This window comes from Balaenoptera physalus, assembly GCF_965194825.1.
Source record: "Balaenoptera physalus genome assembly, chromosome: 12".
NCBI classification, from domain to species: Eukaryota; Metazoa; Chordata; class Mammalia; order Artiodactyla; family Balaenopteridae; genus Balaenoptera; species Balaenoptera physalus.
In genome coordinates this window covers 86,002,112-86,017,774 of record NC_138897.1, presented here as the reverse complement: position 1 = coordinate 86,017,774, position 15,663 = coordinate 86,002,112, and the positions used below count along the sequence as shown (strand labels likewise).

The window sequence follows — 15,663 nt, the reverse complement described above, 5'->3', positions numbered from 1 at the left end:
TGGGGAAGAAGATGAACAGTCCTACGTAAGTGCAGCTTTGGAGTCTCTCTTCCCCAAAACTCGCCCCACAATGGGATAGCTGAAACACGTTTTGGAGAATGGCTCTTCTGGCCACATTACGTCCCAATCGATGATCAGCCAAAGGAGGAAAATTTGACAAGGATTTATTTCCAGTTAAGAGAGAGCCTCACCTGCATTTCGTATCCTCTCTTTGTACTGCTGATCTAGTTTTTTCATCCTCTTCTGATATTCCTGTAATGTACCTGATTGAGATTTACAAAATAGTTACTATGAAGCTCAAACTGCTCTACATTTTGGTTTTCTAGCACCAACAGTGAATGTTTTAAATAACATTAGAGTAAAACACACACCATGGAAAGGCACCCTTGAGTAGAGGTAACTTGGTTCCCAAGCAAGATGCACAGCAGAAACCCCAACCAGTGGCTTTAAGACTCTCTAGCAAGTGAGGAGTAGAAGAAAGCTGCACCCATCCACCAGTGACTCTCATCACTCGCTGCTACAGTTTCGGTCTGTGGGCCTCCCTTTCCTGGAAAAAGCTCACTCTCCCTCAGTAAGGTCTAGATCAATGCCATCCAGTAGAACTTGCTGTGCACCGGTGGAAATGGTCTATTTTGCCCTGTCCAGTATGATAGCCCCGAGTCACATGTGGCTATGAGCACGTGAAATGGGGCTAGTGCAAGCCAGGAACTGAATTGTTAATTTTATTTAACTAAATTTAAATAGCCGCGTGTGGCTAGTGACATTACTGGACAGCTCAGTACAGCGTCTGACCAAATGGCTCTTCCCTGAGCAGCTAATTATGAGGGTCCCAATTAGCGTGGGAAGTGTTTTCGGATGACAATGCTTCAGAGAGCTATATATACATATTTTTTATTATTAATTAATTTATTTATTTTTGGCTGCGTTGGGTCTTCGTTGCTGTGCGCGGGCTTTCTCTAGTTGCGGCGAGCGGGGGCTACTCTTCGTTGCGGTGCGCGGGTTTCGCATTGCGGTGGCTTCTCTTGTTGTGGAGCACAGGCTCAGTAGTTGTGGCTCGTGGGCTCTAGAGCACAGGCTCAGTAGTTGTGGCGCACGGGCTTAGTTGCTCCGCAGCATGTGGGATCTTCCCGGACCAGGGCTCGAACCCGTGTCCCCTGCATTGGCAGGTGGATTCTTAACCACTGTGCCACCAGGGAAGTCCCCAGTGGGCTATATTAATGGCATCTTTTTCAAAATCCCCCACTCAACCCTGCCAGGCACACCTTACAGACCTGCTAGAGTGGGACATATTTCTTTCTCTAGCAATACTTCCATTACCATGCGAGGAAAAACTAAAACAAAGGTGTGTGATTGCAAGTCACGGGAACATGTTTCACCATGAAGGAGAAATCAGTATAAGATGGGCTGCTCCAAGCAATGGAAGTACCTCGTGGAGCGGTAGTTTCGGTGCCGGGGGCCCCACTGAAGCAAGCCGAAGAGCTACTGACGGCAGCCACCGACGCCGGGCTGTCACCGGGTGCCCGGCAGTGCTGGTCGCCCCTCACACACAATCTCACCTGCCTCTACTTTCTCCATTTCACAGATTAGAAGACAAATTAAGCAAGAGACAGTGAAGTGCCCAAGGTCAAATTTCTAGAAAGTGGTGCAGGTGGGATTCAAGCCCGCCACAGGAATGGAGAGCCTGGGCTCTTCAGCCAGTGCTGAACTGCCTCTGGCAGCAAACAGCCTTCGACAAGACACAACCCACTTGTAGTTTACAAAGTAAAAAGAGAAAACACGGTGAGAAGGACCCACAGCTCGATAGCATTCAGTTTAGAAAGAACAGTACAATTATATTTATCCTTGGTAACAGCATCTCTCCTAAAAACAGTCAGCTTTAGGCATGGTGGTTTCCAGTTCTTGCTCTGCAGAAGGTCTTAACTGAGACTTCAAAAAAGTCTGAAAATTGCCACTTTACTGACTGCTAAAATCAGCCAGACCAAATTTTAAATCACTCCCACTTCACTGAGAAGTGAAATAAACAGATTTCAAAGGTGTGTGGTATTAGGAAGTATGTTTAGAAAAGAAGGATTAAATCACACACCAACCTTCTTGCAGTTGTTGCAACTGTCTCTTGAGAGAAGCCAGTTTATCCTGATACATCCTGTAAAAAAAAAAAAAAAAAGGAAAGCCACACTCAGAGACAAAAACATCCAATACCCAATTCAATAATAATTTACATGCAGAAATTACCTGCGCTTTTATGGAAATGTCATTATTAATGTCCCTTAGGGAGAGAGAAAACTAAAGTCTGATGGTGGTTTAAAATGTGCCCACAGCTAAAGGGATCAGAAAGGAACAAGGATTCTGTGTTTTTGAATAGTTTCCCAGTTTTGTAGATTCTCCTGTGTTCTCTCACCTTTAGAGAATCAGTCTAAAATCTACAAATACGAAGACATGAGAAGTATTAATAAATAAATGACAATGATAAACACAGTTAGGCAAGAACACACACAGAAAGACTGGAAGTGTGATGCCATTTTCTTGGGGATTCAGAAGCGTAACATACACACGAAAATGTAAAAAGCGTTAAATGCAGCTCTCATATCAACTCTACAATCAGATCATAAGTTCCAAAGGAGTAAGATTCTGCCTCCAGCACATTTTTCTATATACATAGCACTGCTGTGTAGGCACTACGTTAATAAACCTTCACGTCATTTTTAAAAACACCTCTTTTATGATCAGAGAAATGACAGCAATTCAGTAACAAAAGTTAAAATGCAGGATTTATTTGCAGCCCCAGTGGGATAAGAACACACAGTACACACAAAGCAAAAGAACCTGGCATGTTTTCTCCCCCTTCACGCTGAATGGATTACAGGCAATTATATACCCTGGTAAGTCTGTTTGAATGGTGGATTTCACACGTCAGTCACGTTTCAGCAATATTTTTGCTTCTACCAGAAAAACATCCCCAATTTCACAGTGACAAAAACAGGACTTGCAACCCGTCTAACAGGTAAGAGGCACGACAGCCTCTCGATTACTCCAGTAAGGGCTGCAAACACAACCTGTCTGTCTACAGGCTGAGGAAGAGTAGGCAGAATCTGAGAATTACACGGAAGGCCTTTGTTTTTTGTTTTGGCTGCGCTGCTCAGCACGTGGGATCTGATCTCCCCAACCAGGGATGGAACCTGCGTCCCCTGCATTGGAAGAGTGGAGTCTTAACCACTGGGCCGCCAGGGAAGTCTCAAGGCCTGATTCTTTTAGGAAGAATGCTGATGCTTTCAATGCTCATCTTGAATCACAAAGGGCATTCAATTTTAATCATTTAATTTCAATCATTTAATTCAATTTATTTTCTACATCATCAAATATTAACGGGTACGTTCACTTAAACACACCAAGTACAGGAGAGGGAAAGGATGAGTAAGCTGCACACAAGAAGTCAATATCTGGAACCCAGCGTATTTAATTTTCCACCACAATGAGTGTGCCAGACTACGCCTTTGAATTCTTAGTCGGTCTTTGAAAGAGAGTAGTAATAGATTCAAGAAGTAAACAACAACAACAAAATTCAGATTTGGAAAAAGAATAGGTATGTAAAAAATACATCTCATATGGGTCCAGGTAAGTCAGTAAGAAGCCTGGAGAGAGTACAAGTGAAATAAAAAGCCAGCACAGTTTCAGGGCTGAAGCTGTGAGAAAAATCACATCAATTATTAAAGCAATCCTTTATTTGGCACTGGTCAGATCTAGCTGAGCTTCCCCTTTGGATTCCAAGGCTTGAAAAGGATGACAGAATCCAGACGATGGCCACAAAACATTCGTGTATAAGGAAAACATTCGTGTATACGGAAAACATTCGTGTATACGGAAAACATTCTATAAGGAAAGGAATGTGGATCATCCAGTTTGATGGTAAAGAATTTAAAAAACCGAATCAAGATCCTCAAAATACCTTCCACAAATACTTATCAGATCTATGTTATACTGTGTTGCCCATAAGTTTCCGATAAGAGGGAGTGGTTTTAGTTTCTCTGAGGTGTGGCTCTGCTGGAGGCTTGGGTGTAGATGCAGGGTAAGGGGAAGGGAGCTGGAGCAGGAGTCAGGAGCCCTGCTCTCCAATCCTGGTCTCCCCGAGCTCTCCGGGGGTCCAGCACACCGTCCAGCTTGTAGTCAGTGGTCGGTGGGGTCACGCCCATCTGAGAACCAAGGAGCTGTGAAACACCATTTCCCCCCTCTGGGCAGTCCTCACATTTAAAAAAAAAAAAAAAAGGCAAGGGTTCTCTCCTGTTACATGGCCTTATTTCCCTGGGAACATTTCCCTCCAGGTTCTTTCTAGCCTTCCCTCAAAAGATTCTTATCACAGGAAGGGCGATTAAATGTGACAAATTTAAAGGGGGGAAATTGCACACATATGCATGGTCTTTGGAAGCACTACGTGAAAACCATACACACGAAATCACTATTAAAGGTGCCCTTGTCAATTCTGTACTCCAAAGAAGAAATGTAAAAGCCATACTCACTGTTCCTTCATTTCTACATAGTCTTCCTCATCATGCTTTGCCAGGTCAGTTTCGCTAGCATCCTCAGTGTCTGTGTAAAAAATTAGGGAAGAAGATTTGTTAAAATCATAATTCGTAGAGTTGGTATTACCTGACACAGTGACACTTCACAAACTTCTATAAAATGAATTTCTACTCAATGCAGGCCTGCGTAAAGCCATCAATGAAAAATATTACATCCAATTACTTCAGAAAAGAAAACGCCATTTCCAACTTGTACACAGCCAGATTTATCCAAAGAGCCTGCCTTTATCTGAAGTGCAGCCAGAGAACAGAGTGCATCAGACACAGGTGGTCATAGTCAAGGCTGCGACTTCAGCAGAAACAACGCTGGCAGTTCAGGAAAAGGATATGTGGGTGTAAGACTGGAAAACTACAGGCAGCAAGCCCTGCTCACTACTCCAAAACAACTTAATATGAACATTCTCTTCTGGTAAATGCCAGTTTGAACCCCTAAAAGATTTTACATCATATATACAAAGGAGAATCCAAACCAACTAAATGAACTCTAATAACCGAAGTATTTTCAAAGGGAGAGGGAACAAGACAAGAAGATCAAACAAAAACTGTTTCAGAACACTTTAAACGTTGTCTTTAATTTTTTAACATCTTTATTGGAGTGTAATTGCTTTACAATGTTGTGTTAGTTTCTGCTGTATAACAAAGTGAATCAGCTATGTGTCTACATATATCCCCATATCCCCTCCCTCTTGAGCCTCCCTCCCACCCTCCCTATCTCACCCCTGTAGGTGGCCACAAAGCACCGAGCTGATCTCCCTGTGCTATGCCACTAGACAACTCTATACACTAGAGTTGGTAGTGTATATATGTCAGTGCTACTCTCTCACTTCGTCCCAGCTTACCCTTCCCCCTCCCCATGTCCTCAAGTCCATTCTCTATGTAAACATTGTTTTTAGAATAAGCAAACGGCTGGAGTGTCCACCTAACTTCAACAGCCCTACTTGAGGGGGGAACAAAACTCAATTTTTGCTTCACTGCTCCCCCTTGTGGGCATTAAAAGCAGTACAAGTGATTCACATTCAAATTCTCTGGTTAAGCCTCGTCTTCAAATGTAGTTTAACCAAATTGTAATTAGTTTCTTCAATTTTGTATCTTCACATACAGCTGACTTTTTAAAGGTTGTTGCAGACTCAATCCTCCACCTACCTTTCCCCCCTCCTTCAGTGAAGAAGCCTACCCAGAGCAGTCATGGGCCAGCCAGCCACAGTACTTGGCACTTGGGGAACTGAGATGAATAAAGCATACTCCTGATTCCAAACAGCTGCTCTAGCTTTTGCTCTACGGCCCTATTTTGTTCACCCATATGTTCATCTCTTTTTATCTCCTCTTTCTTCTCTCTTGTCCTTTCGTGTTTCCTCATCTTTCTCCTCCTGCAGCCAGCTCCTTCCTCCATTCCACAAGAAGTGTTCCTCAAATTTACCAAGCTTATAAAGCCCAGTTTGAAAAGCCAGGCTCTCAGAGGCAGTAATCATAATGCAAAGAGTGTGGAACTGAAAACACAACACCTGAGCACCATTAAGCAAATCCCTATCCCCCGCCCCCCCGTGCCTGTTTCCCCAATGGTGAAAACTGAGTATTAGACCAAGGACCAAGCCACGTGCTTTATGCCTGTATCTCATTTTATCCTCGCACCTACGCTAGGAAGTAGGTACTACTGACAGCCTCATTGCAGATGGGGAAACTGGGGCTCGGTAAACCTAAGTATTATAAATTGTCTAATATTAAGCTGGGTTCAGTGAGCCAAATTTACACCTAATTCGATTTGCCTGGTTCCAGGTCTCGTACTTTTACCCAACCTGTCCCGCACTGCCCAAAGCAGGGCTGACTTAAGCATCTCCCCGGGGTAGGGGGAGAGAGGCACCTTAGTAACTAGAAAGCTAAACCGGGCTTTGCTCTGAGCCTCTCAGGAACTAAATAGCGAGGAGTACTCCGTGGACCCAATGAATGGCTTTCTCATTCCAACCAGTGAAGACCTGAGGTTCAGAGACAGCTGGGGGAAGAGGAGCAGAATCTTAAAGGGACCTACAGCTCTGACAACAGCTTCTTAAGGCCCTTCTCCGCATAACTGTAGGATACAACGTCCTCAGGGCTTCGCCTTCCACAGCACCTGTCGGGATAACTTCCGGGAGCCGCGCTCCTCCCGGCGGCCCCTCCAACCGCCCGCAAACCGCAGAGGTCGCCCCGCCCCTCTCCCAGGCAGCCCCACCCCCTCCCACTGCTGTTCCACCCCCTCCCACTGCTGTCCCATCCCCACCCGGGGCTGCCCGGCCCGCGGGAAGACGTACCTTCGTCCGACTCGCGGCCCCGGCAGCTGCGCTCGTCGTCCTCGGCGCTCTCCAGCTCTTCGTCCTCCTCGGGGTAGTACTCCGGAGCCGGCGGCGCTCCAGCCGGAGCCGGAGCTGGAGCTAACAGCCCCGCAGCACTCATGTCGCCTCTGCCCGTAGCTCAGCGTGCCACCCGGGATCCGCGGCCACCCGCCCTGCGGACTCCACGTCCGCGTAGCAGCGCCCGAGGGAGCCGCCGACTCGAAGAGCCGGAGCCGCGGCTACCCCTTCCCTGTCTTCGCCAAGCTCCGCCCCGCGCGCTCGCTCTCGGCAACGGGGGCCTCGCGCCGGCGGCGACTTCCGGGTCGGGAGCTGCCCGAGGACCGCCTGACTCCGCCATCCTAGAGAGAGTGGAGAGGCCGCCTGACGCCCCCTTCGCCTTAACCCCATCTCCTTCGTCGCCGTCTTTAAAATCCTCAACGGGTAGTGGAGAATGGCGGAGACAGGCTCTCTGGAGTTAGGCAAATCCTTGGGTAGGCCCAACCGCGGCAAGGACCCCGAAGCTCAGAGGCCACTTCCGAACACAGCTGCTAGGCGGCGCCTGGAGCCAAAACTAAAGAGGTTTTTTTTTTTAGGGACTTAGGAGGCAGAAGATTTGAAGGACTCTTGGCAGGTGGAGGTGGTCTCTTTAATTTAAACAGGTGAACGACATGAACCATCCCATTTATAGGTCGGGAAACGTAGACATTTAGAGTTCGCGTGATCATCCCGAAGAAAAGGAGCGTGGCTCCTCCCCTGACTGATTAGAGCTTTATTAAAAACTAAAATAAAAACGAGGATGCTAATATTCCATCCTGGGGTCAGCAAAACTGTATTTTCCCAGTCGGTGGGAGTCCTTTCTTTTTGTGTAGGTTTGTTCAATACGGTATTATCCCGATTTTACAGATAAGAAAAGAGCTGTCAATTGTCTTTTAAAAAAAAAAAAGCGTCCAGGCTGCCTTGTTTAGACTCTCAGACCCAGGTCCTCTACAGTACAGCTGCCTCATATTTCTCAGAATATAAATTTTTTAAAAGGTGGTTTTCCCCAATCCAATAACTTGCTAACCAACTCTCAGCTGAGCAAGTGGAACATTTGCCTGCAGAAAGTTAATTAGGCTCAGGAAAGGAAGGTGCTAGCTGGTAACCCGGAAACCAAGAGAGTTGAATATCTGCATGAATTAATTTGTGATTATCTCTGAGTAGAAGGGGGCACGGTGTTATAAGCTTTGCTTAATGAACAAATTGAGGATGTCCTTTGTCTTGGTGTGTGTAGCAAGAAAAGGGATAAAAGGGCCCAGAGATGGTTAATGGTTTGTCCAAAGTAACCCTACTCTTTACGTTGCACCCAAGTCTCCATAGAAAAAAAAAGTAACATACAAGCAGTAAACGTGAACACAGATGTAAAAGCCAGACTGGAACCCAGTATTCTGATTCTCAGATCCTTCATGACCAAATTTATCTCTGAATTGGCCCCCACAGAGTCTCCTCAAAGTGAAAAAATATATTCTCATCCCATTTATTTTAACATTTCTTATTTTCTACCTTGTTGTAATTAAAATCTTGCCTGTACTTTTGAGGGATTCTTCCTCCCAACAAAACTCAAGAATTTTCAGAATGGAATGCTGCGATGCTAAACAAGAGGCATTCTCATGGCTCCCTGTAGGTCCACCGTCAACATTTAAACTAGAATTTCAAAGCTGTCTCTTGTCCAAAGGATGAAGTCATTTTCTTTCTTTATGCTGTTAGGTCACGTCTAAATTATTTGTAATTGACTATCTTGAGCAATTTGCGTTTTCATCAATAGCAATAATCATAGACCAAACCAAGCACCAACATTTTAAAAATTAGAGTTCATCAATACGATATATCGAATTTTTTTTAAAAAGAGTTGATATCATTGCTAATTGGTTTCCTTTCAAGACACTGGCATTTTTATCTTGCTTACATTTTGTCTTCTTTTTTAAAAAATATTTATTTATTTATTTGGTTGCACAGGGTCTTAGTTGCAGCACGTGGGCTCCTTAGCTGTGGCATGCGAACTCTTAGTTGCAGCATGCATGTGGGATCTAGTTCCCTGACCAGGGATCGAACCTGGGCCCCCTGCATTGTGAGCACAGAGTCTTATCCACTGCGCCACCAGGGAAGCCCCATATTTTGTCTTCTTGGTTGCAAATAATATCTGTTAATGATCATGCATTTTTTTATATGACTAGACAGAACTGAATACTTGCGTTGTGAAAATCTACCCCATTTCTTCTGTCCATGTTGCAACTGGTAGCATGAGCTCTTAACTAATAAACACTCAGTAAAGGAGGAGGACCTAGTCAACAAAATTCTCTCATGACTTTAGTCTTACCCAACTTTTATAGTTGTCTAATATGATTTTGGACAGTCTTTCTCGAGGTCTGTAAAAATCAAGTTCCCTTAAAACCAAGTTCCCTTTTTACCACCTTGAAGTCTCTCTACATCGCTTCCCAAAATGGCACTCAGTCACATCGCTCAGGAGACATCTACATCCAAATTCATTTTAGAGGAAGTACTGCCAGCACTCTTCTACAGGCCCTCTCTATATACCCTAACACTCAAATCTTAAAGGGGAGCATCTTAATTGGAATGGGTATGATTTTAAAACACTAGGAAAAACATCAATAGTGTTTAGAACACAAATTTTGTTAGGAATTAAAAGAGAGTTAATGATGGAAAGTTTTCTAAGAGCTAAGTCCTGTATACATCTGACAATGCTTAGGAACAAACTGTATGTCTGAAGTGAAACAATGTCTTCACAAAGTTCATGAACTTTAGGATTTAGGGGTGAAGGTAGCAGTTTTCAGTTTCCAGTATTGATTTAATCAACATATCCAGTTTCACAAAAAATATATGAAGAATGGCTCCAAGTTAACACCATGCACTTTCACCCCTGGCAAGCTCCATCTTGCAGCTTGGGTCAAGATGTGTCTCTGGTTATCACGAGTTGCACTTGGGTCAAAGTTCATTATACTTTGTCCATTAGTTCCCACAAAATCATTAAAATCATTTCCTGTGGCCCTGAAAAAGAATATGTTGAACAGGCTTACTGAAGCCTTGCTAAAGCCATCAAGGGTTCCCGTACCACACAGTTCCTGTTCCTACTTGTCAACATGATTATCATAACCCACAAAGTGAGTATTTCTTAAGCTTTGTCCTTGTACCTATCAAAATGTGCCCCGTCAGTGTTGAATGCCTAAGTGTGCTGAGTATGCATCTAGTATATAGATTTTTTTTCCCCCAACAGCATCAAACTAACGTCTGTTGAACGCAGTGCAAGTAAGGGCAACTCCCTTGCCAAAGATATAAAAGACTTTAAATCCAGGAAATATTTACAAGTCCTGAGTAAATAAATGCCATTATTAATTTATGGCAGAATTACTTAGAAAGCTGTGCCAGGTCTAACGAGGGAATGGGGGCCTCAAAGGCTCTAACATGGTGGTCCCAGGGAGTCCCAGAAGGCCTCGGTCTCTGGGAGTCTCCCAAGAAAAGTAAAGGCTCAGTGAGGAGTGCCATGAACTTTGACCCCAACTCAGCACAAACAAGGCGGACCGCACCCGAGGCGGGCCAGTGGGTAACTGAAGTTACAAGGTCTTCCGCATCTGAGGAAACCCCGCCCCGTCCCGCACCGCCCACCTTCAACTTCGCCAATCCTCGGGCGCCATCGACAGCTCGGGTTCCCAGGCACCTCCAATCAAGTACCTATATCCGGCCCCAGGTCTGCGCCCCGAGATCAGGGAAGGTCAGTAGAGAGCCTATCGGAGCCTGGCTGGGGGCGTGGTCGGGGGCAGGGGGCGGGCGGGCTGGGACGGCTGGGCGGAGCGCGCTCGGCGCAGTCGGGTGCGATTGGCCACCCCTGGCAGGAGCCGCACCTCGGACAGCAGCAGCGGCGGCCGCGGGAGGGTCCGTGTAGCTCCCGGTGGTGGCGGCGGCTGTGGGGACCTGTGTGAGAGAGTGGGACCCGACGCGGAGACCGCGGGCGGAGGTTCCGCGCGGCCGGACCCGACACTCAACGACTGGACCCGGGGATCCACCGGGGAACAAGCGGCAGAAGAGCGACTCGGTAACAAGTGTGGGAGAGGAAGCGGCGGCGGCGACGCCGGGCCCGGGGTGGTGACAGCAGGTCTGAGGTGAGAGCACCGGGGCGCGGGGAGGTGACAGAGTGAGTCGGGGCGGGGGGACCCAGGGCGGGGTGGGGTCGGCGAGGACCCGAGTGAAGGGAATTCCGGGAGTGGGTTTGACAGTCTGGACTGTGGAGAGGAGACTCCCAGAGGGGCCGGCCCCGCGGGTCTGAGAGGGGGACTCCGAGAGGACTTGGGACAGAGCGGGTGTGAAGGGAGGGGACCCCCAGAAGGGCTGGAACAGTGGGTCTGAGGGGGCACCCCCAGAGGAGCCAGAACAGTGGTTCTCAAGGGAGAGGACCCTGAAATGGGCAAGGACAGCGGCTCTCAGCGGCAAGGGGACCCCGAGAGGGCTTGGGACAGCAGGTGTGTTAGGGGACCCCGAGGGGGGCTGGCATAGCGACTGTCACGGGGGACCCGCGGGGGCTGGGGACCCGGGTCTGAGGGGGGACCCGGGGGGCGTGCGGTGGAGGCGCGGCCCCACCCCGGGTGGGTGAGGAGAGGGGGCCTGGGTCCGGGTCGCGGCGCCGGGCGAGTCGGGACAGCCGGCCGCCGCTCCCCGGGTGCACTCAGCCGAGCTTCCTAAGGGCGGAGTGGGAGACGGAGGACCGCCTGAGCCCCCGTGATTCTGGGTGACTCTAAGGAAAGGGGATTATGTAATGAGACATCTTCTAGGAGAACGCGCAGGCTGGAGGGTCTGGCCGAAGCGCGGGGATCTTGGAAAGGGCAGTAGCGAGGGGCTGGGGACCTCTGCTCACTGGCCCCCTGGCTTCCCGTTTGTTTCTCCGAGTTGGGCTTGGATGCCTTGAAAGTGAGGGGCTTCCTGACCTCGATAGCTTCATCAGGATGTAAAAAGTTGGAGAGGGCTTCTTTAACTCACCACAAACCAAGTGGAAAGGGAAAGGGACCCTTTCGGAGATGCAAGTTTTGGATTAATTGGGCTGTTTATTTTGATAGACCCTGTCTTTTTCACTTCGGCTCAGCAGGGAGCTCAGAAACTTTTTCAGGTTCGGCAGCACGTCCGTATCAGTGTTTACAATGCAGACTCAAAGGAACTATATACTAAGTTGGACTGTTTATCTTTGATGTGTTGGAAAGATAGTTGGAAGATCAAACTAAATTTTGAAAAGAGGTTTTGGAGTCGCCAAACTAACAGCACTTTCCGATTAGATTTCTAATTCTAAAAGCTACCAGGACTGAGTTTTAGACATAATTCCAGGACAAGCTAAGGAGAGAGATAAACCTATTTAAACCGGACACTGTACGCGCTGGTGGGAGGCAAGTGTGTGTCTATTAAAATGCTGAAACAAATAGTGGAAAGCGATAGGGGGTGGGAATTGGGGGGCAGCCTCCGACTTTGACGGATATGAAAATTAAACTAATGACCAGGCTAGTTGTTTGGAGTACTTAGGATATGTTAATACCGCCCCGACTACCTCTCGAATGTTCTCTTGAATGCACACGCTTTGTTATGGTTGCACCCAGCAGTTTTGCATTTGAATTTTTTAACCTCTTTTTCTCTGTGTGTTGCTTCTCCTCGCCCCGTATCTTTGCGACGAGTTTCTTTTTCATAGAAGCAGACTTAGAAAATGATGGTTTGGGGGAAATACTAGGGAATGTAGTTACTGTGTCATTTTGCAGTTATGTAGATATCTTCTTTGTTTCAGGTTTAGAATAATGTCTTATTGGAAGCCTTTGCCCATGTTCAGTAATGGGCAACTAAGAGGAAGAAAGGAATGCTGTACTGTTTCCCAAAGACATACAAGGCTTACAGAGAATTGCCTATTTAAATCCAAGACAAAAATTACTGAAGACATCTTACATCAGGGTGATAATAAGTAGAGGGAATGTGTCACTTGAGGATTCTTATTTGATATTACCTGATGCAGAACAGTTTTTATATGGTTTCAGAGAGCGTGGAGCTTGGTGTGGTTATTAAAATTCCACCAACTAGCCGTCCTCCCCTAAGAAACAGAAGTTATGGAGGTGAGGGGAACAACAGTAAATACACAAATACAAATTTAAAATATGAGACACTATATTTAAGATGTATTAAGTGTAACTTTTTTTACATTAAATTTATTTTTCCAGAACCCTAGGTAGAATTCAAGTAAAAGTAAGGTCAGTTAACTCAAGAGGGTTATTTACAAGGGGCATGTATTCATTATGTAGCGCATGTAACATAGGAAATGGTCTTTGGAAGGATTGGAAATCTCAGTAACAATAATTCTGCAAAGTAATAGAAATGTTTAAATGTTTGAGCAGATAAGCTCTTCCTTCATGCTTGTTAGCTCATTTCTGTCTGGTGCAAATGAAAAGTGTCATTGTAATAAAGTTTTTAGTGATAGGAAGGGTCTATAGTAACTATTCCCAGGGACAGGGGGTAGGGTGGGGGGGGTAGGTTAGGAGGGTAGGAATTCTGTGGGAATTTATTTTCATTTGTTTCACAAAATAAAACTACATTTTGAGAAGCTATTAATATGTAAATTAGTTACACCTATGCTCATTTTAACTCTTTCTTTTCAATTGAAAAATATAATCAAAAGAAGAGGTTAAGAAGGAGCCTTACACTTCCATATGAATGGTTATAGCCACCAGAGAATGCAAGTTCTTTTTGGTGCAGAGTTCTTAAACTATCCTTAGTCTTAGTTTAGCAGGATGCAAGTAGTGCCCAGTAAATACAATAACCCACTTTATACTTTCTTTACCACTTGAGTCATATACAGTCAAACCATTGTAATCTCAGAGTCTACCTTGATATCTAATTTGGTTTAATGTTTAAGCCAACCTGAATAAAAGTTCTCATTGCTTGTCAGTGTTCATACTTGTTGGTTTCAGTGGTATGGGAGAATGAATGAAAAGTAACTATTGGTACTTTTACTTTAGAGTCTATTTATTTAGAGTTTATTTTAGAGCCATTAAAAGCATCTTTCCTTTATAGTCTTTTCTTCCAGTCTTTGTTTCTTCCCTCCCCTGAAAAAGAAAGCACACTGACAGACAGACAGACAGAGGGAAAGCTTCCATCGAAAAGTGCTTTTCGATGACTGTCCTAAGCAAAGACTTCTTTTCAATCTTCAGTGAGAGATTCCCGTCAATCAGAGAGGATAGTTTTGAATTAGTAATTTTGAGTTATGGGATAATGTACAGTTTAGTTTTGTGATTATTTAATTATAACATCCATTTAATTGGTTACTTTGTCATTTGTGAGGATACATTAAAAGTTTGTTACTATTCTTAAATTCAGAGTGACCTTAGTAAAAAAAAAATTAATGTCTAACTAATTATGGATTAGATGTGTTGAATTTATGGGCCAAAACGTGATGTAACTCATTTACAAGCTATGGGCAACCAAGTTAAAAACAAGTATTCAGAATTTTTATGATAGTAGGAATTAAATTGATAAATTTTATCATTCCAGGTACATGTTGTTAAAGTTACCTAAATACTTTATAAATCAACCTAATGCATTTTTTTCTGCCTGACCTGAGATTTGTTAGAGACATTGGAGTATATTTAAAGTCTTTGTAAATTATTTCTATTTTACAACAGAATGACATAGGGGTCAGTTTTTTGATTTAACACAGATCTGCTCCTAACCATGGTCTATCTCACAAATACACATTTATCACCCCCAGAGTGAGTGAGAAAAGGAACATGCCTTGGAATAAACATTTTACAGCTAGCAAAACCTACTCCCATGTGGCCCATGTGGCTTTAGCTCCTAACTCTGGGAATTGACATGCTGGTGTCTAGTGTTTGGGGCCCTTTCACCTCACCCCTGGCCTCAGTGAAAATAATGGATAGCAAAATCAACCCCATATTTATTATGCTTATTATTTTAGTCAATTATCAAAGTACTCATTGGAAGACTTCAATTTTACTTCCTTCCACTATTTTTGATGGGCAACGGGATAACCTTTTATTTCCAAATCAAACTAGGACTCTGTGCAGTATTTATTTTTATATGTGTCACTTTCTGTCTAATGACACTGGCTTTGGTCCATAGCAATCAAGGCTTATGACAATTCAAATACATTTTATTTACCCATTACAATAGATGGCACTAATCAAGGAAGAATGCTGTCTTAAATAAACTAATAACCTCATTAGTCTTGGGAGTAGGCACACAAAACAGAATTGGAGTTCATGGCCAATTTTCCATTCTATTGTGAACATTAGCCTTTACTTCTTGAAGGCTTTGTGTGTATATACACAAATATTTCCCAAAACCACATAAATATAGTTTTTAGCTGATCTAGGTCAAGACTTAATAGCAGAGATACAAAATTACATTATGCTTCATGTACCTCTATGCGTCCCTTGTCTCTTGTGCAAATTTCTCTTCTGTCATTGTATACCAGTTCCTTGTTTACGTGTGTTTGTCTTTCACAACTTTGTGAGCATGTTGAGGTTAGAGATGGTTTTGTTCATCTTTGCATCCCCACGCCAAGTATAGTACCAGGCACAGAGTGTGAAGGATGCTCACTAGATGTCAACTGAGTGAGTGAATGAATTAATAATCACCAAATTAGTAGATTATATTTATGTTCACATTTAGTTTCTTTTTTTTTTTAGAATTTTATTTATTTATTTATTTTTTATACAGCAGGTTCTTATTAGTCATCAGTTTTATACACATCAGTG

The 15,663-nt window shown here is 44.6% G+C and overlaps 2 protein-coding genes across 21 annotated transcripts in view; one reads left to right on the top strand and one right to left on the bottom strand.

Moving 5' to 3' along the window:
- The window catches only part of SUDS3 (SDS3 homolog, SIN3A corepressor complex component), a 370,845-nt gene extending 363,383 nt beyond the window's left edge, over positions 1-7,462 (bottom strand). For 3 of the 17 annotated variants that reach the window (XR_014251699.1, XR_014251700.1, XR_014251701.1), the window contains exons 1-4: positions 6,857-7,298; positions 4,512-4,581; positions 2,088-2,143; positions 192-263 (exon numbers count right to left, since the gene is read on the bottom strand). Coding sequence is in view for 12 of the 17 variants with exons in the window: in XM_082416843.1 (XP_082272969.1) it covers positions 192-263; positions 2,088-2,143; positions 4,512-4,581; positions 6,598-6,678; positions 6,857-6,998 (421 nt within the window). In the remaining 5 variants the exon portion in view is untranslated. Of the gene's footprint in view, positions 1-191; positions 264-2,087; positions 2,144-4,511; positions 4,582-6,597; positions 6,679-6,856 lie in introns of all 17 variants that reach the window. The other 14 variants (XR_014251702.1, XR_014251703.1, XM_082416840.1 and 11 more) reach the window with 11 other exon arrangements.
- Positions 7,463-10,731: 3,269 nt separating this feature from the next.
- Positions 10,732-15,663, top strand: part of TAOK3 (TAO kinase 3) — a 178,217-nt gene continuing 173,285 nt past the window's right edge. For 3 of the 4 annotated variants that reach the window (XM_082416787.1, XM_082416786.1, XM_082416788.1), the window contains exon 1: positions 10,732-11,028. The gene's annotated coding sequence lies outside the window, so the exon portion shown is untranslated. The remainder of the gene's footprint in view (positions 11,029-15,663) is intronic. The other variant, XM_082416789.1, reaches the window with a different exon arrangement.